Below are 24,188 nucleotides of genomic sequence, written 5' to 3'. Positions count from 1 at the left end.
GTTATAATTGGCACCACTTTTACTTTAGCTGTGAAGACAATAGTTTGTTTTTATTTTTATGTAGCTTTGATCGCACCAAAAATTATATTTCATTCAAAAATAACAAGCAAATACTAGACAGCATTTACATGATTATATTTTGGAGCTTACTTTGAATAAGTATTTTGTACGATGCTGAGCATTAGAGGGGAAGCCTTCTTTTCATGATGACTTCTGCATTCCTCAAATGGTCTGTCTCTACCACGTGCTGAAAAAGTGAGCATCATGTACGACCATGGAAGCACTCTGCACTGCTCGACCAGACTTGAAAAGCACAGTGATGCATTCACAGCAATGTGCTAGTTGTGACCAACAGCTAAGAAGGCAAGGCAGTGGCACTCAGCGGATAGATGCCACGAGGTGAGCCAAGGCAGCTCCTTTCAAGTTGCTAAATAAAGAAACAGATTTAACCCCACACGGAAAACTTAACATGTGGCAATATGTGTTACATTTCGCAGGCGAAAGATGTGTTATGCACTACTTCCGGTTAAAAATGCCATACAACGCTCCAAGGCCCTCTTAAAAGAAGCTTCTCTTAAAAAAAAAATCTCGGTGCCATTTCATTTCATCTACCTAGCCCCTAACATTGCCTTTTTTTTAAACATAATTTCCGTACAGAACTGTTGGTAAAAGGAACGATTCTCTGCGCTCCCTGCTGGACGATGACATGCCAGCCGCACGCGGCTTCAGTAACACAGCTCTCGCTGCTGTTCACGTGCCAGCTTCGTGATTACGCACGCATACGCCGAGAGTCTGCGGGTTTATACGAGGTCACAAGCCTGATTTCTGGAGCGAGCTGCCTCATTTGCATAGCACACGTCCCAGGCACCGGTCCAGCATACCCAACGCGCTTCAAATTGCGCGGGTATCAAAAGAAGCCGAAGAAGTGTGAGGGAAAGCCAACAGATGGCTCTGGCGGGAAAGCCAAGGGAGAGGTGATTAGCTGGTCGAGTCGAATCATGGGTGTGGGAGCGGTGCCACGGGGTTAGCAGGTTCCAAGGGGGGCCCGGAGGGGCTCCCGACTTGTCATGTGATGCCAAAAACACAGGAAAGTCCATCTGTCAGCGCAAGCAGATTTCCCTTCCAACCCCATGCGCGGTACTCACTGAAGACTGAACAGGATTTAGAATCAAGCTTTCAGCTACAACATTTTTCAGGTTCCAGGGTATAAAATTTAGTGCACCTGCAATACATACGTGCGAAGAGCCTTACAATGTTGGCTTGGATGGCAACGTTATCTCATTTGGTCTAATGTTCTATTCTATCACTACAATAAACAATGCCGGCCCGCCCTGCCTAAAAAAAAAATGGCAGTCAGATTTGTAGTCAGGTGGAAAACTTCTATTTTAGAAGTATTTATTTACTTATTTATACAGTTTCGTAAAGTGCGGGTTCCATCTGGTGGGACCCACTCTACAGGTGAGAGGGACAGGTGTACTTACCAGAGACAGTCTACAGCCATTTACAGTGCATGAGCCAGTAAGGGAAGTTCTACCATTGAGGAGACGCAGAGCAGCAACAAAAAGCAAACGTATATGGTAGACAAAACTAATTATTGACACATAAACATATTCAGATATTCACATCGTTAGAAGGTTTAAGTTTTTATACTAAGAATATGAAGAAATTTGTAGTTGCGTCTGAGTGTGTCAATAGACCTGGGATGGGATTTTGGGAGAGGCTGTTACATCGCAGGGATGAGAAATCGCAGAACAGTTTGTGGGATTTAGAAAATGTGAAAAAAACTGGCCACAGTCCATTTGGCTATCAGGCGAAGCTTTCAAGAAAGGGGAGGGTTTGGCTATTCTTTTGAGAGGGTGGTTCCATGTTTTAGGGAAGGATTTGGCTAATCTTTCAGAAGGAGGGGTTCCAATTGTTGCTAAAGGAAGAGCAATAGATGGTAGAGTTTTTCCTGAGGTGAGGAGTTTCACATAGAAGAGCATATTTTGACTGTGGGTTTTTATCGCCACCGGATATGGTTGCTAATAAGCACGTAGGACTTGTTATGTTTTGGGAGGCACTGGAAATAAAGAGCGCAGTTAGACACTCTTTTCATATTCTTTATTTTACTTGTCCTTGCTACTAGAATGTTCTCTAATACTGGGTGAGCTTACCTCCACCTGTGCTGTCCCTGCGCAGTCCCACTTTAAATGTAAAATGCTTGGATCCTTCACACACTTCCTGTCCAGTCGCTGGGCCAGGAAATGGAGTCCATTGCCCTTGAAGGATCAAGACCTGCAGTCATGGTGTCTATAACACAACATGAGAAGTTTAGCTACACCTACAAGCTGCTTAGTAGTCGCCTTGATACAATGGTTCTGAAAGGAGAACCAAGTTGGTCTACAAAATATGACTCAGAAACAATACACAGTAGCCATTTTAAAAAAAAGTCACTGTTTTAATAATTGTGCTCAGAGACCTAGAAACCAATAGTCAAGGGCTCTCTCTCCGTTTAAATGTACAGGAGAAGCAAGGAAAGGTCTCACGTTGTAACACCTAAATGTACGTTTTGAAATCTTGAACCCCTTGTTCACACAGGTGACAACAGATGTTTGTATGTTTTGTGCATTTACCAATTCTACGCTTCAGGGTACAGCGAGATACAGCAACTCCCGTCTCTGGCCGTGCGTAAGATCCCTAGTTGCGACAGGTGGCGCTTTGATTTGATCTGTTTATGTGGATTGAAAATGTTTTGACAATACCTAGCTGTAATGATAGCTACCATGTGTAACGTATGTTGTGGAAGGGCAACAACATCCTCAAAGTTACTTAAAGTTACTTTGCCTATTTCATGCTCTAATGTGATTACATGATACTACTGAAACATATTGTTCACGCCCGTTCCTTTTCATTTTCTATAGGATACAAGTTCACTATGAAAAGTGAAAACAGAAACACCGCAAATATAAATAAATAAGATCCTTCCCTGAGCAGTGTCTTTGCCCTGGACTCAAGAACCGGTCATGCCAGTGAGCCCACATTGAATGTTCATACTGTCACTTTTAACCAAGAGTTCCCAGCAGGCTAGCATTGCTACGCTCTTATGGGCAATAAATGATACAATATCTCCTAATCCCTACCACTTTCCCTGCTTAAGATCCGGGTCACCCTGACCACTGGCAGTGCATCTTTCAGCTTAAAAAGAAACACATTAGAACCTAAGATTCTGTGACACTCTAAACAAGGGCGGTACTATAACACGGCCTAAGCGGTATCCCTTTGCACATTGCCCCAACCTGCAACGGTGCTTAAGACTCTGGACCAATCAGGCCCTGGAAAACAGGGACGTGCATCACGCATTCGAGGCAAATTTACAATTAGTTTCAAAAAAGCTCCTCAACTTATTGTTATGGTCTTTCTCCTGCATACCTTTGGAAGTCTCGCTATGTCTCCCACTGTAATGATGCCTTGAATTGAAATTTCTCTTTACTAAACACAAGAAGTAAGCATTAACTTGGGAGTATCTATTGTGTGTCTCATACATGTGTCAGGACCAGTGTTTCAGGCCAAAATGCCAGTAAGGAATCCTAACATCTATGTCAACTTTCTAAAGGCAGAGTATTCACAAGACCTAATTTGCTCCCAGACCCAGGGGTTGGATTATGGAATCATACAGGAACAGGTCCTGAAAATTCAAAGAAATCTGTTCTACACATTATGAGGATCAAGAAGTCATCTGCAACCTACCTATATTTTAGACGCTGAAATCATCAGGACCTTTGAAAGCAGAGATCTACAAAAAATCTGGAGAAGATGTGTGACACAAAGTTGGCTCCCAAAATGCTATGGGGCACACCCGTCTAGAAATTGGTAAGCAAAATAGACGCCTTGTCCTGGCCTTCATACCCTGCTTGGAACTGGTTATTTCTGACGGCAGCAGGAATCAGGAAATGACTCAGGTGGACTCCTGTTCGTCAGCAGATGTTTTTGTTCAAAGGAGCTCCACATGACCCTTGAGGCCACTGGACCTCTGTGGTGGGCCTCGGTAGCATGTGGGCAAATGTGTGGGCCTTGGTTTGCATCCTCTAAGCCATGGCCTTCTTGTGGCTCTGAAGCTTGGAAGGTAATGAAGAACATCAAATCTGCTACGTGCATTCGTATTATGTCCTATAGGGCATTCGTTGTACCCCCAGACTACAAAGCCTGATACTGGAAACAGTACTATGACAACAGAACCTGTGTCCCTAATATTTCACCTACTTCATCACTTATTGCCTATTCCATTTTTCGTTTTAGACAAAGGCTAAACAGAAGAACTTGAAAAGTGCATTCATGTCATGATTTAAGTATTGCAACCCTCAGGATGGTATATTGATGAGACCAGTGCATGACCTACCATATAGTCAGTTATAATGTATAAACTTGTGTTAAGTGTTCTTCTGTTACACTGCACAGCCCGTGCGTTTGGCGTTTCAAAGAGAGAAAGATGCAAAGAATGGCCCGGAACATATATGGCATTAATTGTTTCATGCTTCTTTCCTCCAGCACCTTCCCAAAACAAACTCCACCTTTAATGTCTACTCCAAATCTATGTTCAGCTTGCAATACAGAGTCTGTGCTGCTGAAAGACAGGCTCCAGGAAAGTGCTGCTCAGAGGAGGACATATACATTTTAAGGGGCACGACGACCAATCACAAACTGGCGAGCATTTCCCCAGCTAATCCCATGCAATCGTAAAGTCTCCAAAGACCAACAAACCTGTCCATTATGAGAACACCAGTAGCCAATGCCTTAGCATGCATCCCCCCAACCAAACCAAGATCCTCCGATTGTCCCATGCTCCGGCTCTACTCACTGTAGGTATGGGACAAACCCCTCTGTTAAACGCATTCCAGCAGACGGTCCATGAAGAAACAGACCGTATTGGGCAATTGTGGACATACAAATACCCTGTTACCAAACTAATGACAGAGCAGAAGGAGAATAAATCATCCCTATTTGAGGGACACGTCTTACTTCTTCAGCAGTAAAATGGCAGAGTTCTCTTGCACAGGAGATAATCCACAAATGAATGACAGTTGCATTCATCCACTGTCTTCCTAGCTGATGAACGTGGCCGAATACATATATGTGCGTGTTGCTTGTCCCAGGCGGAACCTATGCCCCTCCTTGTGCTCAGATCATTTGACAATAGGAAGCTTCAAGCCAGACCCAAATAAGGGACTCCAGTTGACAAGAATGAATGACCGTTATGTTTTCCTGCAATTATAATTCTTGACTTGAACACAATTCCCAGTGTGCTTTTCTATAAAACAGATTTTATTTAGCAAAAAAAGTGCTCACATTTCAAACGATATGAAGCGAAAGCAAAGATGTGTTTGGCTTCCTCTCTCCATGAGTCATCATTTCCCTCCATGGAAGGTCCATTTCTCTCGGTCTCATGGTCTTGGGCATGCACACTGCGGTATGTCTAGACACTGCCCATTGCATTTCATCAGGAGATGCAGTTTTTCTAGAAGTATGCGTTGAATTGCAAAGGACCGCCTTGATCACAGGTACTTCCTCTCTGCAGAGGTTTGATTGCAGTCTGCTGCTATGAAATGTGATCAGACTGTAAATTGCTCAGTGTGCGGGGGAAGTGTGATACTGTCATTTCTCTCACTACGCCAGACACTTCTAAGCGGCCAGGCCTCCAAGTGTTGGTACGGATTGCACATATTAATAATACAGCAGTGCGAGCACTGAAACCAAAACCTCTGATTTTAACCATCAAAACCTACCAATCTTTTGTGCATAACAAATGCACGTCTCTGTATAGATTTGGAGAGAACGTTTAGATCAGATTGCCTTTATTTTACTGCACAAAAACTGTAAAAACTCAGGTAGTAAAATTTCAGGACAAAGAAATACTGATACATTGTTCCTATTATACCGACAATGCCACCACATACATTTACTACCTCAGTGTAGCGTTTACATCTTCTACATCTATGACGCCTGCCCACCTCTACTGAAAACATCTCCATCACCGTGCATGCTCTGCTTAAATTTAATCAAAAGACACACAAATGATGAACAGAATGTGGAACAAATCTAACATTCACCCCCAGTCAAGAGATCTGGGTTAAATCCATCTTTTTTTACTCACCATGCCACCCCAGTTTGGACCCAGCCACATGCAAATCAGTCTTGACCCTGCTCCTCATGGGAACTGTCCAGATCGAACTGCCAAGCCAGGACCTCACTGGACCAGAAACAAGCCTTCTGAGACCGGTTTCGGGGTATCACCCCTCATCAGCCAGGATAGCTTGACTCTAGTGGCATAACGACCTGGCCAGGAAGTTTGGTCTGGACTGTTCCCATGGGGAGCAGGGTCAAGACAGATTTACATATGGCTGGGTTCAAACTGGGGTGGCGTGGTGAGCAAAAAAATTGATGGATTAAACCCAGATCTGCGACCGGGATGAATCTTTGATTTGATCAGCATTCCGTCCATCATCTGTTCTTTTTGCTTACATTTCATGTCATGTTATAAGACCCCTACAGCATTGCAGATGGTTTCTCTGGAGACCACGACTACACCCCTGAAATGACCAACCTCTGCTACTCCCCTCATGGTCTTCTGTGACTTTAATATCAACTTAAATATAACCTGTGCCACCCTTTTTAGCCCAATTAACTCCGATCACTCACTCACAAACACACTCAAGTGTACACTAACCCAATTACCATCTGCATGACACCTCACTATTTTTCATCAGGAACTTCTAAGTCCATGCACCAGGAAGAGACCCAGTCATTTTCAAAGTACTTCCCGAAAGGCAACTAAACCTATGGATAGTTCTACTCCTCGCATACTCAATCACATAAGTCACTCTCGTTTGAGAATGCGCTAATTAAATACAGCAGTCACAATTTATTTTTTTTACAACAAATTTCATTAAGTTTCCGTTCTATAAAGTTGCTGTTATACAGGTATATATACATACAGGCCCAAGGTCGATTATTTAACATTAGCTATTGGTTATCAGTACCTATTACGATACTTTTTATACAATAGTGCAGGGTTGTACCTTTCCACATTACATTTGTGACCTGTTTTCTGATGTCCATGTACATATCTGGAATACAGCTATCTTGGTGCAACTTCACTGTATGGTACATTAAGCCATTCTGTTTTAATATCAAACATTACAATAAACATAACTCCCCCCTCCCTCCACCCTGCGCACTCAGACGAACTATGAGTCAATTGTTATAACACCTTATTTGTGTGTCCTCCCTTTATCTGGTTATTTTACAACCATCACTTTGTCTACAGGTAGAGTTGACTGTTTTACATGTCTTTCACAACCTCTGTTGTTGTGCAACCTGCCCAATACATCTCCATGCCTCGCACTGGATTATTCAAATACTTTAAGCTATAGGCTTCTTATTTGCTATAAGCTCTTCTAACATCACATTCCACTCCATTGAAATAGGTTTTTTCCGCAGACCTCTATTTTCCTCTCTTTGTAACTCTTTGCTTTCCGCTCTGCCCCATCTAACCATCTCATTATACCAGTCCGACGCTGCTTGTGCTGTCCTCGCCTTCCATCTCATGGTTATTGTTCGCTTTGCTAGTATCAGTGCCAAATTAACAAATCTATATGTGGAATTTCCACTTTTGGACTGAGGACTGAGTCCTAGTATGTATCGTTCTAGCGAAATCTCCTTACGTTCTGGAGCCACCATATTTAGCATGGTAGTTATTGTTGACCAATAGAGTCTCAGTCTGGGACAGGTCCATATCATATGTAATAATCCTGCTGTGGTCCCCTGACATCTTGGACATGCGTCAGTTGTGTCTGGGAACATTTTACTTAATCTGTGCAGGGTCAAGTATGCACGGTGTAATATCATCAACTGGATAAATTAAAATTTCGGATTGCATGATACTTTCCTCGGGTGTTCAAGTATTATACCCCATTCCTTATCTGTTAACTCCCTTCCTATATCTGTATTCCATTTATCTCTGAGTGCTTGCAGAAATACAGCAGTCACTATCATTCATTCTGAACTCTGTCTCAGGCATGACTGCTTACCTCATCCAGTCCTTCCTACCTGACCACAGATGCACTGCTCTGCTTCCTCGCTATGCTAGGATAACCTGATTGTGGAAAACGTACATATTTCCTGAGCCTCTAAAGTCCGACGGGGGCAGCAAGTTTCAAGCCAAGGGCAACTGTATTAACATTTCTGTGTAAAACTGATGATAGATTTGGGTCTGTCTGAGCATTTCTCTAACTGGTACTTGCTTGTTTTTGCTATGGTGTTGCAAGCAGTTAGAAAACAGTGTGGCCGGGTGGGGTAAGAGGTGCAAATTCCCCTCTGCAATTACACTAACATAGGGCTAGTGAGTGATTGCTGACCACTTCGGTTTGCTGGTGGGGTTGCACATATTTGCGTCTTCTTAAAGTACACTGTAGATACATTATGACATACTGACATTCATTATTTGTACACGAGGCTAGAGTAACAATGAAAATGGACTGTGGCTGTGCAATGCTAAAATTAGTTGGCGTTACACTGCAGGAGTAGTGTGCTATGCTACAGTACTATTGGTTTATGTTTAAATCAACAAACGGCCCAAATTGGGTCTGTCGCGTAAACCAACAGTAAAATAAGACTCATGTGGTACACGTCTGCACTTGCATGAAAAACAATAGTTAGCACCATTTGTTAGTATAGTAGTATACAATATGCACAAAACAGTACTCGTAATGTGTCGCATTACTTGGGGAAAGCAATGTCAAGGATAAACAAGAAGGAGAGTAGGAGGCCGAGCAAAAGGTAAGTTGGGGGTGCACCAAAAGCGACATGGGCAGGTTGTAGAAGTGCATATCTGTTGAGCACTTGTGTAGTCACAAAGCACAGTGGTCCCTCCATACTCTCAATTTTACAATCGAGCAAGAGGGTCGAGCAATGTTATCACACAAAGAGACTCTCACCTCTATATCATGTCTGCTGCATTGCCATCAGGTTTGATGCCCTACAGGAAAGAGTGTGATGATTCAGCGTGAGAAAACACAGGGGGTTTCACTTTCTGCACCACTCTCAAACAAGCTGGATACCAGAGCAACACCTAACACCCAGTTTTACCTGGTCCTCATTTATAGCCACATATAACTCCAGATAAGCCTCGCTGCGTCCCTCAGTAAATCTGGATCCCTAAGAGTCACAATAATAGTACAGTCATCTTTCACACTTGAAGTGCCGCAAAGGATGGAGAGGAGAAACCGGTAGAATTTCGTAACCAAATCAGTCTTGGCACAGCCAGGAAGAGCCATCTGCTTCAGAAATAGTAACTGCATCAACTCCATTACAGTACCATCAGGGGAGACAGCAGCAACAGTCAGAACTCTCATATTTTATGCATGCTTTAGATTTTTCAATGTTTCATATGAGCCAAAATTCCATTGGACTCTTTGCCGCAGAAAGGCACTTCATCATAAATCTCTTTGTCTAGCTTGTCTACCCATCTCCAAGACTTTTGAGTCTTTGAATCCATCGCCGAAGTCTTTGCTTCCATAACTTTTACTCACTTCTTCATATGTTCCAGTTGGGATTCCACTGCTACTTACATTTTATTTTAGTTTTATCTAGTTTTTTCGGATTCTCTCACAGCTGTAATTTTCTCTCTTTGTCGACCCACTTAATTTAAAACAGCTGAACTGTCATTACCCTCCTACACCATATCCTTCTTCTTGCACTCGAGAAGCTGGAAAAAAAACTTGCTTCTCTCAATTTGCTCCAACATGATGTACTAAAAAGCACTCTTCAGCACTGGCCCTTGCCAGCGGGAATTAGCACTAGGCACACTGACAAGTGCCATGCCTCTCGGGGAACTCATTCCACTCACAACACCTGCAGAGACCAGAGTCTGTTGGCCAACTATTAAAAGCATCAGCCCAGGTTCCGACAACTCTCACCAGTGGCGCTGGGAGGTCTGCCAACCGGTTCAGTATCTTGGGGTTTACACTCTTCGTTTGATCCTATTCCTACCCATCTAGCCAATTGAAACCAACACTCCAGAAGGGCACCTTCAAATCCAAGTAGCTGCAGCGACCTGCAGAGTCTCACAGGGATCCACGGTCTCTAATGTGATCTTCTAGCTTTACAAAAACGTGCTTGGAGATATTAACCACATCAAACATTGCCCACTCATCATCGAAGAACGTATGTTGAGTGTCTGCCTCCAGCTCAACTCAACTAGACCACATTACTAACACTGAAACACAAGCCTTGATCAAGCAATGGCACTACTAAATAAAAAACTGATAGATTCATACCACAACTCACTGTGAATTAGGAACCATACAAATCCCCTAAGGACCACTCCTTTAAAACACAAAAACATATAAAGATTGGTATAACATTCACATCTATGCAGACTCAATCTTTACCTCCGTGAGGTGGATTTTAGAGCCACTGTTCAAGCACACGTCCAATGCTACCTGGATTCAAACAAGCCCTCTTAACCTTGGTTCTCAATGCCATGCTGACATTGAAGAGTATTCTACACATTATTACACATATGAACAGAAGTGAAAAAAATATGATAATTAGGGGCTACCATGGCTACCCCCGTAGTCTTGCATCATCTTCAAGACCTGCACATTGCCTACAATGCAGTAACAATCCATGCCTCAGATTTTGAGGCAGAACACAAATATATCGGAAGCCAATGCAACAATAACAGACAAGATATTACTAGACTAGAAATGAAGAAAACAAATGCAAATCCTGAGCACAAATGTAACCACAAAGTGACTGACATGATTATGTCACTTGTGAAATATATGATGATAAGTCATGAATGAGGTAACTGCAAATGTTAGGACTGTTATTTCTTTATTAATCATTTGTATTTGATTGGAAACTATGATCAGATATAACAATTTTAAAAATAGCTCTACCACTTTGAGGGGAGTTTAAATTCCATTTAACCATATACTCCTGTATGAATTAAGATGCAACTTGTGTAACAGAAAATCATTCAATCTTAAATGCCACTAAAAACATCTGGAGCTAAGCGGTCTCCAGCTGTGTGTGCAGGGTCTGGTACAGTAACCCTCCACATGTCACATTTTCCTAATGCCCCTGCAGTTTTGTGAGAAGAAGGTTCTTCATCTCTCTTCTATACACCTCACCATTGCAGGATAGGGATTCAATTCCCAGCTCCAACACAGAATTGACTGTTTCATTTACGTTAAGCGCTCTGTTGCTCCCAAGTTAACGTGGCAGCAAGACTCCAAAAATAGCAATGCTATCACAAATTTAGTGTAGGCCTGGGCAGAATTATTAATTCTGCTCAGAATTTTAATGTAATTCAGCAGAATCAAATTATGCCAATGTCGCCCACCCCTAACTTACTGCACCCATGCTTGAATTGTTGTGGAACAATTCATTTAGTAACTTTAGTTATACTTTGGCCATTCATAAGTCTGTAGAGCCAAAAAACACTTCTTTCTGTTTATTGTAGACATTATTTGAGTTTTTACGGCCATTTCCAAAACACTTGTTAAGATTGCAACCTTGCTTTTTTTATCACTCCTGCTATGTTTTCGATGTATATTAGCAGCAGCATCATATTACATTAAGGTACTTTATTCTATTGAAGCAGTTGGACATCCATTTGTCACACCTGCTTTCATTCAGTGATATTGCTGCTTGAGAAAAGTGTTTGCAGTTGGGCCTTGTTCTGTTGTTGGGTGATGTAATACTGCTGAAGAAAGAGTGAACTTGAAACATTGTTCAGCACACCTTGTGACGTGAATCGACGCCCAGTGCTTGAATACATTTGGATGTCTTGAGGTCACAGAAGGAGAGAAGGTCGGAAGGTAGTTCCTATTGGGAGATGTGGCCTAACTGCCATACATGCCGACCTTGAAACTGGGGAACCATGTTTAGTTCCAGCCTAGAGTTAACATCCTGTGATTCTGGGCTAAATACCTAACTCCCAGTGCCCAAAAATGGGATAACATGTGTAGGCAATCCGGTACTTTCGTGAAGCACTCTAATGCCTTTAGCGCAAGTTTGCATTATGTAAAACTTTAAAACCATATATTGTATGTCTATACAACAACTGGCAATTCAGCAAAACACTTCACAAGTGGTGCCCAGTTTCTGTAAAACAAAGTATGATAAAGCACAGTAAAAATGCATGTGGGCAAGAGAGTGTAAGGGAAGAGAAGACAGAGAGAGCGTGGGTGAAGGAGATATGGAAATGCTCCTAAATGTTGCTGAGCACTATAGTGTGTCGGGCAATCTGTTGTGGGAGTGCCAGGGATGCAGGGTGGCCTGCTAGGTAATGGAGGAATCAGAAAACTAAACAGGGAAAGATAGACCTTTGGGGTCCAGCTCTGTATTCATCCAATTAAAGTTAAATGACAACCCTAGTCACAATAAAAAATCTAATTAAATCCAATTTAAGCCTAAGAATTTGAGAGGACCATCCAAGTTTAGGAAACACTGCTTGTGAACACTGCTTGGCAGCAGTAAAAGGGTGACATTGGTGCCTTATGGCTTAAACTGGAAAGTCCCAAAGACATTGGAAACTCAAAAATCTTCAGTTGCATCCAAGCCATTGATCAGTGAATGACATGGAGTCTTCTCAAACTGAATGCTTCCAGAACTGAAATGCTCATGTAGCAAATGGAAAAATTATGACCCACTTCACGCCTGGCCTTATTATCTGGGAACACCTCTTAAAGTATTCAAAGAACTAAAAAAACCTTGGAATTATCATGAACTTGAAGCTATCAATGAATACCCAAGTAGATAAGTTAGCAAGATCAAGCTTCATTACTTAGAAAACTCTGCGACGCGTCTTCCTCCACCTAGGATTTCTACACAAGGTCCAAATTACTATCTCTGTTGTACTGTCTGAACTTGATTATGCCAATGGCCTCTACCACGAATCATCTTTATCAACTCTGAAAACACCACAACAAATTCAGAACTCTGCTGCCAGACTACTTCTCCATCTATTTTTTTTTAAAATATTTTTATTGCCATTTTCATAGTTCACACATCGTATATCATACACAGTTTTCGAACAGTGAAGTTAGATTGTACATTCCATGGTGGTACATAATATCTGTATATACTGGTGATACATCAAGTGAGAGCTTAAACAACTTACAGATATATCGTGATGTGTGTACCCAATTATCTCAGGTTCCAGACCTGGCACAGGAACTGGGGTGGAACGGGGCAGAACCTAGGGAACGGGCATGGAAGAACCTCTCCAGAATCGCTAGCGAGCGTATGGACCGTCGTATGGGAAGGCACCATTGTGACTCACGGTTGCCTAACATAGTCGATGCGACCTGAAGCCACGATATCACACCTGATGCTGGTATTTGTGTGGAGTTCATGCGGCCGGTATTTCGAAAGATTGGTTGGGTGGGGTCTGCGACTGCTAGTGTAGGGCTGACAATGCGGGTGGGCTGTCTGTTGGATCTGCCCCCGGGGTTAGCTGCTTGAACTGATATAATAGCATGGCCCATTCCATAGATATTGGGTGTTTGCGGACCCCTCTCACCTCCTCCTCCCGTAATGTCTCCTCCTCAGCCGCCGACTACTTCTCCATCTAAAGCAGCAAGTCCACATTTTCCCTGCCTTGAGGTCCGCACATTGGTTACTGGTTCCCAGATGATCCACCTTCAAGCTGCTTTGAATCACCCACAAAGCAATACATGGAACAGGACATCTTTTTATGAGGAATAAAATCAACAAATACATAAAACAAAGGAACCTCCGCTCCAAATTGACACCCCACCTCAAAAGCCCAACATAAAAGTGAAAAAAACATAGGTATTACAACTTTCTCAGTTCCAGCAGCCAAACTATGGAATTCATTACCACAGACATAAGATCCACGAATAACTATCTTATCTTCAGAAGACTACTCAAGAGTTTGCTCTTTCTTACATGACCACCATACTCAAAACACAAAAGTACAGCATATGCTTGTGTACGTAAACATGTATAATATGATTATATGTATGTATTTAGATATGTGCATTCCTTTGTACACACACACACACACACACACATATATATATATATATATATATATATATATATATATATATATATATTATGCATGGTTTAAAAAAAGATAGTAATTATGGTATGTATACATGTATATAATTGTATGCTTCAAATGTACAAAGGTCACTGCACACTTTGCATAGAAGTTATTTGATTATAATCTTATGCGCCTCTCTTTTATTTTATTATAGCCATCACAACGTGTAAACATGATCATAACAATTGTATCTATATGTACTTCACTATTGAAATATTGGAAAAATTAAAATCAGTATCAATAAATAAAAAAATCAAATATACCAATAATAATACTAATAATAATAAATATATAAAATAAAAATAAACAAATTAGCTTTATGTACAACAACTCTTGAAAGTCTGAGTTTCTAAATATTTATCCATACATGTACATATGGGACTTTACATAACACAACTTTATATCTCTTTATTATTTTCCATATACATACATATCTACCTTTTTATGTACTTATGTATCTATATATTGATCACTTTACTTCCATTGTAGAAAAAAAACTTCAACTTTCTCCAACACACTACTCTATGTCTCATCTTATACCTCTTTCAATATATGGTCTACCTCCACTCTTTGACTCATACCAAATCTCATTCTACTCATATGATCCCTCAAACAACCCTTTCTAGACTCTTGCCTCCACTATCCCTTCTTTGACTCATCCCAAACCTCTTATATTATCACGAACTCCCAAATAAAACCTCCTAGATTCTTCCCTCTTCTATCCCTCTTTTATCCTAATCAGCCCAACTAACAGACTCACATGTCCAAGGCTCCAATTCACAACTTATATTCCCAATACTAGTCCACCATGAATCCACTTTGGATTCCGGAGTAGCGTGTTACTCGCCGAAAAGCACTTCAACGCCTCATTAGGGATAGTAAGTACTATATAAATACAATAACACTCTACCACCTAACTTGTACACAGTGAAGCCCAACAGCAGCCTCTCTTGTACAAGTGTGCACAGTAAACCCTTTATAAATTGCAAAGCAGCACTCCCTTGTTCAAATAGGTGGCAGTAAAGAGAAAGAGTAAAGAGAAAGAGTAAAGAGAAAGGGCAAAGAGAAAGGACCACGCCCTGTGCAGGTCACGGTGGTCTCATCCCATTCCAGTGGCTATGGCTTGGATAAAGGGGAGGTGAATTGATCACTCCAAAGCGGTCATATGGACGACGACAGGAGTGCGGGCAGGAGGCTTGACACAAGTATTGAAGCCTAATTGATAATACCTAAAAGGCCTGATAATCAGATGGGTCTCCTTGGGGATATTGATCAAGGAGGATGGAAAGGAATGAGGAACCCACGTCCAGGGTTCTATTAGAACACACTAAGACACTGTCTGGCCTTCTTACTTTCACTGCTTGCTCACAGTTGGCACAGGTGCAAGAGTGTTATAGAGAGAAGAGTAGAGGAACTTTCTCCTCATGTTTAGAAGATAATTATGTATTAACTGGTGAAACTCAAAAAAACTTCAGAAAACAGAAAACTACAAAAAAGAGAGCTTTTTAGGTCTCGACCTTGCTATCGCATAAGCGATCGCAAAACGAGACTATAGAAAGCGGGTTTGAAAAGTGCTCCCAAAAAGCGGATTGCATGGCTAGCACGCACACAATCACGTGCATCGTGCCGCCATGCAATCCGCCTTTTGGGAGCACTTCAAAGGGTCCGCTCCCCCGCCCCCAAGCGCGCACGCGCCACGCTCTGCCGGGCTTGTTTTGTTTTTCAACTTTAAGCGCGAGGCGCGCGTGCGGCCAATGCTTGTCTACCGAGGAGCCGCACTCGGAATGTGCGCAGAGTCCTCACAAATGGCTGTGACAAAGTCTGTAGACATAGCTGCTCGGCCTTGGCACAGGGGCTTCAGCGAGGCATTTGTCAAACCGGCGTGCAGAAATACCCACCGGCAATCTGTCATCACAACTTGCAGCTACTCCCTGTGTGCCAACCCCTCTGCCGCCTTCCTAGGTAAACACAGTGTGTGTCAGGGCGACGCGTTCTTGCCTCTATTGTCCGAGTGAATATCTGGGCTAGATACGTGTGTGTCCTTCACTGACAGACCCCTCTCCAGCTGTCCCCCTAGCCCAACATTTGCGGCCTCCTTTAACCAAACACTGCCAGTTGTCATATTGTGAGCTGCGTGCCACCAGTGGACCCGAGCTCGAGGCTCAGGCGGCGTCTCACGAGCTTCACTGATATTATAAATGCACTCAAGAGTTCCTGTTAGTTTACAGGGGGATTCCTCACTCTAAAAACAATATTCTCGTATAAAATGCCACAGACGCTGTTGTTTTTGGGTGAAAAGCGCTATATAAAAATTTAACATCAATATTAATACAATGTTCGTGCATTTAAAAAGATAATTTCCCGGTAATCTCCAGGTGCATCAGTGCCAGGCGGTGCATGCGCGTGCCTGCGTGTGTGAGTGTTAACAGTGCACAGGCCTGTGAACACGCTTAGTACGTGTCGCTAGGCATGCAGACATGTCTTCTAACAATGCCCACCTAGCCGCCATCTCCTTTTCATAACCATCTGCACGGGGAGATTTGAACTTCTGACCTGCCGTCAAAGGATGACTCGTGTAAAACGAGGCCTCGCGTGAATGTTAACTGGAGACCACCCACTCAAAGGCTGCAATTAATGCTCGAATACATTCAGTGGGCACGATTAAAGGGGGGCATAAATGTTATAGGGGCGCAACCATTCCTTCAGTGAATCACAGCGCAGCCATAAAACGCTGCAATCTGGAGTCCTGGAGAGCGGGGGGAGGGGTTTCAGCATCAGAACTACAGGGCAGTATTCCGCAGGCAGACCCGCTCTAGTCTGAGCAGCAGGAGCAGTGCAGCAGAAGCAGTGCGCCATCGAGTGCCATCCATGTGGGTGTGTCAAGTTCTCTGTGTGTGAGACAGCGCACAAGTATTTACATTCAGTGGAAGACCAACAAATATGTCTCCGCAACTTATGTCAACGCCAAACATGACGAAGGCGCATTAAACCCCCACTTGTGTTGTGTCCTTCAAAGTGAAATATCTTGTACTAGTGAATATGGTATTTCTTACCTTTTACAATCTCATCCCCTCCAGTTTCCCACCTTACCACGCTGCTCAGACCCAGGTACCAGCTGGGTGCCTATCAGTATCACTCACACTCTGATGAATCCTGCAAACGCTCTGTTAAAACCGGTCCTTTTTTTTTGTTTTAAATAAAAGAATGACTGGAGGTGCCTAATGTTTTTATCAGAACCCAGTTAGCGCCGCTGAATGTCGTGGTTTCCCCATCCCAAGCTTTCAGTGCTCTCTCAACGCTCTTCCGCCCCTCCCCCGCTGTGTCTGCGTTAATTTAAAACATATGTGCTTTCACTTTCGCTGCGGCGGGCGCTCGCGTCCGCACCACTTTCAAAGCCGGGCTTGTTTACAAATTATCTCGATTCATTCACTTTAGAGCCCTGCATCCATGTTTTTCACCTTCTTTGCTAAATACAAAGGTGTCTTGGTGTGGCCTAATGGCTTGAATTGGTAAATTTGGAAATGGGGACTCGGGTTTGAATCCCGGCCCGACTCGCCATCTTGTGATTCTGTACAAGCCGCTTAATTCTCCCGTGGTTAAAAACAAGCAATCTTTGCCAGGCAGCCAAGTTTTGAATCCAGCATTCCTTCCCTGACCTCAAGTGTGCTTCCGGGGTGCAGCTGTGGCTGGGCAGCCCCTCATGTCTCACAGCTATAGTCCTGTGGTGGCAGTTTGCATGTGGGGCGGTGCTATGGTGGCGGTTGATAGGCATTCCTTTCCATGAGTTCACATTCATGCAGACTCCAGACCAAGCCCTGCTGCCTCCTCTTATGTGCCCATGTTCAGTGCAGCTCTCGAGCCGCTGTTAATGGGGCGTCACCCCCCTCCTAGACGGGGCTCATCACATCCCCCTCATTTTTTTTTTAAACCTTTATTTATAGATTTCCCAACATAAATCAGAAGTTTAGATTCTATTACACATCGCATATTGCTCCAATAGCATAACTCCTAACAACAAAGGTTCCATGTGCACATTCTACTCAGCTGTCTCGTATAACCTTTGGCCTTTTGCTAAACGCCAGAGTGTACTTTAAACACGCACCTCTGTTAATCTGATAAACATTTTTATAGGTAGTCGGACTCCTCGGTACGGCGTCTGTGTCTGTAAAATCCGAACTAGTCCGTTAAATTTGTTTTCAGACACACTCTGTTGTGCTGCAGTCTGCACCTCACACAAAGTACTCTGCAATAAAATACCACATTGTGACATTTAGCACACAACCGTTGACCCGTCTCAGAAATAAAGTGTTTAGGTTGGACTCCTTATTCCCATTTTAGTGAAAGAACCAGAGGGAATGCTACCAATTGCGCCTTGATAATCGAGTGTGAGCAGCAGGGATGGTACTTGATGTACCCCCTGCAGGCATTTCTAGGCGCTTTAGGCGGGATATGCCTGGCACTCGATTTCTTAATTCTGTCTGCCTCTCTCTACAACACCCTCCACCCAGCCCCCCCCCCCTCCCCGCTCGTGGTCCTCTCTGCCATTCTTCACTCTTTCTTCCTCTTTCTTTCCTTCTGTTTCTTGCTCTCTATCGCCCACTCTTTTCCAGTTTTCCGATTGGTTCTTCGTGTCTCTCCTTCTACTCTTTATTTCTGGGCCTTTCCTGCCGCTCCGTGTTTCTGCTCCCCTCGGTTCCACTCTGTGTGTGTCCCTCTCTCCACCACACTCGTTCCTCGCTCCCCTTATTCCCATCTCTCATCCCCTGGCTTCTCTCCTCTACCCTTGCCCCTCTCCTGTCCAATTGTCCCCTCTCCCTTCTCTGAATCCACTTTCCCTCGCTCCCTCCCCCATCTTTCCTATTCTCATCTTTACTCCTAATGTAAATCGATAACAAGCATTTGCAATGCAATAGGTCTCGCATTTATACGAGTTTGAGCTACTGGCATTGTAAATGACAGTGCCTTTTATTTATGTTTAAAAAAAAAAAAACTTAAATAAAAAGCATTGTCATTTTCAATGCCAATAGCTCAAACTCGTATAAATGCGAGACCTATTGCATTGCAAATGCTTGTTGTGTATAGCTGCGGATATAGGCTTCTGACAAAATAATTGAGTGATGTCAAACTGTAGGAGATGGTTTCTTGGAAGTGATCCCACAATCTGTACATCTGTTGATTAATCTTCTGCCATTTGATCAAGTAGCACAGTATTAATGTCTTTAAACATGTAAATGTGCTCATCAATCACCAACCATCCAATCACAAACAAACACACTACGTACCAGACCCTTAATGCAAACAGCATTCACCACTTTCGAACCTGACAAAATTGAAAAAAAATCAAATATTGGCCAATGTCATGCCATGTCGGTCATAGTCTGTTCTACCAGCAAACACACTGGTGCCCTCAAAGTAATCTTAGCAGTATACTAGACCCTAGGATTCCAAGGTATGAGCAACAGACATTATTAACGCATGGGGTGACATTACGACTCACTGTAAAGCAATCATATCTAGTTCCTTAAAACATCTTTATTGGTATTGCATAGCACCTCAAAACGCCCACCACAAAGATGAAACATTTCTCATCTCTTCTTCCCCAGTACAACCAAAAATGCTGGTTTGCTATATTCTGTGTTCCAAAAGCAACAAAACCGCATTGTCCCAAAAATATTAGGACACTACTCTGATTTTTACAACTCTGATGTCTACAAATTACTCATCGACACAATGATCTAAAATTGAGGTTCAACCTTCTCATGGTGGTTTCTGAGTGGCTATTTTCAGTTTTTTGTGTAGTTTATGTAAGTTTGGATACCTACACTGTCTGAAATTCTCAAAAGGAGAGTAGCTGTTCACCACGTCTTGCACATATCTGGTTCTGCTGGATCCTTATTTTTTACCTTTCTTTATTTTAATGTGGTAAACTTACATACTTTACAAATGGAAGATGATGTCAAACATGACAACCCCTACCAAAGGCAGTGAGTAGGTATGGAGTTCAACCTATTTATATAAAGTGTGCTCTTTAAAGGGTGCTGGAGTGGGCGACAGACGGTTACAGGCCTCCATTTCCAGGGCAGTTCCTGACATGGATGCACTTCCACACCACCTTTCTTGCAGAATCAAATGTCAATCTCTCATGAACCAACAATAACTTGATGGAACAGTTGTAAGAGCTCTAGATCTAATGGGTAGTCCAGAAAACTTCACCTATGTAAAAGACCTTAGAAGGACGACTGAGCCCAGACTTTGCAAGCAGACCAAGCGACCAGGGATTGCTTTGCAACTATGGAGGGAGATCTCAAACTAGAGGGAGGACTAAGAAGCCTAGAGAAGATGGCAGGGAGCTGTGGGGATGCCTGGCAAATAGAAGGAGAAGAATGCAGGGCCGAAGCAGGAGAAGCGTGAAACAGTCCAAGAGTAACACCAGAGCTGAGTGAAACACAAACAGTGCAGTTGCCATACAGAGGGAAGCAGAAGTCTGGATGTGGCAGCCATGACCCAAACATCTGAAAATTTGTGGGTGTTCCAAACTGAGGCCCTTTTGTCCAACATAAGGACAGTCTTGCATAATTATGGTGTAACTCAATGACAAAATAATTAGGGAAAAGCAAAGCGTTAAAGAAATATAAAGTTGGCGTGGGAAATTGTGGGAATCACCTATCTCAGTCACAAAAGAAAAAAGAAAAATGCCTTAGATCCATCTGCTTTACCCATCGATTTAACTTGAAGCACTTTTCAATCATTCTGGGGGAATTACGCTTTCATTCAGATTCTTGTGCCACTTCCCATCTCATTGACCTCTGTCGCCCATTCCAAGTTAAGCCTAACAAAAAAAAAACAGATGGCAATGTAGAAGAGCATCACAAATCAAACATCATCCCTGTTCTCAGTTGTTCACATTGGTCATTGAAATGCAGAGAGAAAGTTGTGACAGTATTACGTTTCCGGAAGAATCCAATGATAAGTTACAGTCATCTTTGGTAAACATTGATACTAATCTCAGATCAGTCACTGGTCCTCCAAAGGTGTTTGAGGGCTCTCTGGTGGAAGCTGAGAGAAATATATAGATGACTCAACAATTGTGGAACAACAGATTGGATAAACTCCGTTTTTTTACCATAATAAGGATTTATGAAAAACATCAACAGAAATAAGGTACTAGTATTTTGGATGGACAAGAGAAATAAAGACCAGACTCCAAGGGGGTTAAAAAAAAAAAATATTCTTCAAATAAGTACGCTTGCCTGATTGGGGGATGGCATTTCAATAAGGGGATCCTGAGATCGTATAGTTTGCATTAAAGTTAACTTAAAGTCACAGTTTAGGGTGATTTTGATTTCCATCAACCAGAATTGTATACTCTTACACACTGTTCAGTCTGCAACGTCAACTAACTCTATTAAAAGTGGGTGATTCTCTTTCTTCATTCATGGCGTTATCTCCAAAAAGATTACCCAAAAAGGATGGCAATAAGGTAAGTCTAATAGTAAATTTCACCATCTGAAGGATGGCATATATCCGCAAGAGCCCTATATACTGAAGGGTACTAAATAACCCTGGGCGTAGTTTGCACTATGCGAGATACGCGTAGCACTATGTGAACTGCGTAGTGTGCTGTTCGTGATGATTGCACAGTGCCGGATGCTTGTCCGCACTGTGCAATCATTGAAAACGGCATCTTGCATAGTGCGAGCTGTTGTTTTCTGCCGCTCGAGGAGATTTTTACTCGAGCGGCAGCTTTCTCAACTCGGACTGGTAGTTTCTCATCGCGAGCGGTCGCAAGCATACGCGACCACTCGCAATGAGAAACCCGACCTCCCCGCGTTGAGAATCTCGCCGGCAGGTTTATATTCCACGCTCGCGATCGGCAACTTGATGTTGCTGATCACGAACGAGGAAAAAGCCTCGCCGGGATGTCATTTTGCTCGCTCATGGTCGCTAACTTGACGTTGAGGACCGCGAGCGAGCAAAAAATGCCAACTATGCGTTTTTGCACTGTGCTACTGGCAATTCGCGTAGGGCGAAGTAGCACAAACTACGCGAGCGTAGCGTAGTTGTCCGCCCAGGATTAGTACTAAAGAAAGGTCACTGCATAATTGGTGAAGTAAAACCATTCCCACTAACAGAAAAAAAAGAAATAAGAAAGGTCAGCTAAGTTACCTGTGTATCACAATCAATAGTGATAGAACAATATGTGTATTAGTAAAGCAAACATAAGTTGATTGCTGCCCACAGCCAGGACACAGACCAGAGACAAAAATTACAAAGACGTGCAAAAAATGAAAAACCTCGCTTCTCCATTTATGCAGTCAGGATATAGAATGGCATTCAAGTATCCATCATAGCTGCCCCAAGAAAGAGCTGAACATACATCTGTTTAAAGAACCCCATGTCGCACCACAGTAAATCCACTTATGCTCTCAGATTTCAACATCCCCTCCAATCTCTCATTGACTGCATCTTGGTTTTCGACCCTCCATAGTGTTCTGCTCCCTTTTGGCTAAGGGCATACACTATAAATACCACATACCCATAAATGGTAAGCGTAGAACAAAGCTAAAACTCTGTGTTTGGGAGTTACGTTTATGAAGAGATGATTGATGGCACTCCTTTGAGCCCCTCATAAATGGCTAGTGTTGAAATGGACTTGGTCATTTCTTTGCTCTGTGTGTGGTTTACTGCTTATTGATGGATCAATTGAAAACTATAAAATGGAATGTTAATGTTTATACAATCACAAGAAAGGGGCTATGGTCATGGGGCATTTGATTGTCGCACAGGTTGTTGTCATATTAATCAATGATCAGATGTAACACCTAATGAAACCTGTAAAGGTCAACACCCACAGCTAGTAAAGGTAAGACAAATTATACGTAGCAGTAGTAGTTCCTGTTGCAAAAACATCACAATCTTAAGTAGTGTCCGAGGCACAGGATCAAAGTGAATGCTTGGTAATTACTCAAAGAGAAGAGTTCAGATTTACATTAGGCATAAAGAAGATGAAGGCAATACTTTTACTTTGTTTGACTTTTAAATTCAGTGTAGGCAACTTCCCATTGCTTATATGAGCGGTGGAAATTTTAATATCATCATGGATGTCATATGAGGAATCAAAAGATCTATTGTGAAAAGCACAATAACCAATACAAGGCTAAATCTAGGGTAGCATTCAAAGAAATGCTTATTTCATGTGAATTAAGGGATATATGCCAGTATATAGATAATTGGGTTCACAGTTCTACATTTTCCAATAAAAAGGGCCATTACTATTGTTGTGTCTTGTGTTTATGAACTTGAAGTCTAGTGGTCCTCAGCCGACTCCTTACAAGTATTACGTAATCTGATGGGTGCGGTTTAACATGCTTATTTTCAACAGGATAAAAAAAGCTTAGCTGTAGAATGGGTGTGTAGACCCTTCCATGTGTTTCTGTATGGAAAGCATTTCACCTTTGTTACAGATCTTCAAGCGCTGCTCACTATTTTCGGAAAGCCAAGATGCCCCCTCACATCAAGAGGTGGGAGGTGCGTCTGTAGGAATATGATTACACTATTGTGCACAAACCGGGGAAAGATCAAAACCCCGCAGACTACTTTTCACAAGTGCTGCTACAGCATCATAACACACCGTCCAAACCGGCTTAGGCCTACATCAATTTCATAGCAAAGTCAAGTGTGCCTGCAGCTCTTTTTATTGAAAAAATTCTGACAGTTACTAATACTGACAAAGACATGCTTAAGCTCAAGGAAATCATTACAACAACAATCATGGAGGAAGCATACTCAACCTTTTACAGATGCTGTTGAATACCAGAAATTAAAAAATGTGTGTGAAGAACTTTCAGTGACACATGATAGTGTCATACTTAGAGGGGCAAGAATAGTTATTCCTGAAAGCCTGAGGCAACAAGTTATTGAACTGGCACATGAAGTACATTGTGGCACTGCTGCAGCCAAAAGAGCCCTTAGGGATCGAGTATGGCTCCTGTGGCTTGATGAACAAGTTGAAAGGAAGCCTAAAGCTTGTCATCGATGCAACTGCCTGTCTCCAAAAACAACCCAGCACCCA

The 24,188-nt window shown here is 42.6% G+C and overlaps 1 protein-coding gene across 9 annotated transcripts in view; it reads right to left on the bottom strand.

Moving 5' to 3' along the window:
* Nucleotides 1-24,188, bottom strand: part of FARS2 (phenylalanyl-tRNA synthetase 2, mitochondrial) — a 1,670,666-nt gene that overhangs the window by 1,422,759 nt on the left and 223,719 nt on the right. The window contains exon 1 of one of the 9 annotated variants that reach the window (XM_085607203.1): nucleotides 20,833-20,852. The exons of the other annotated variants lie outside the window; for them this stretch is intronic. Within the exon in view, the coding sequence (XP_085463329.1) occupies nucleotides 20,833-20,836 (4 nt within the window). The 5' untranslated portion in view covers nucleotides 20,837-20,852. Of the gene's footprint in view, nucleotides 1-20,832; nucleotides 20,853-24,188 lie in introns of those variants that run through there. 9 annotated transcript variants of the gene reach the window in all.

The sequence above is a fragment of the Triturus cristatus genome, chromosome 5_2 (assembly GCF_964204655.1).
Source record: "Triturus cristatus chromosome 5_2, aTriCri1.1, whole genome shotgun sequence".
Classification (NCBI taxonomy): domain Eukaryota; kingdom Metazoa; phylum Chordata; class Amphibia; order Caudata; family Salamandridae; genus Triturus; species Triturus cristatus.
Note: the sequence above shows the minus strand (reverse complement) of the source record. Positions and strands in the feature narration are given on the sequence as shown.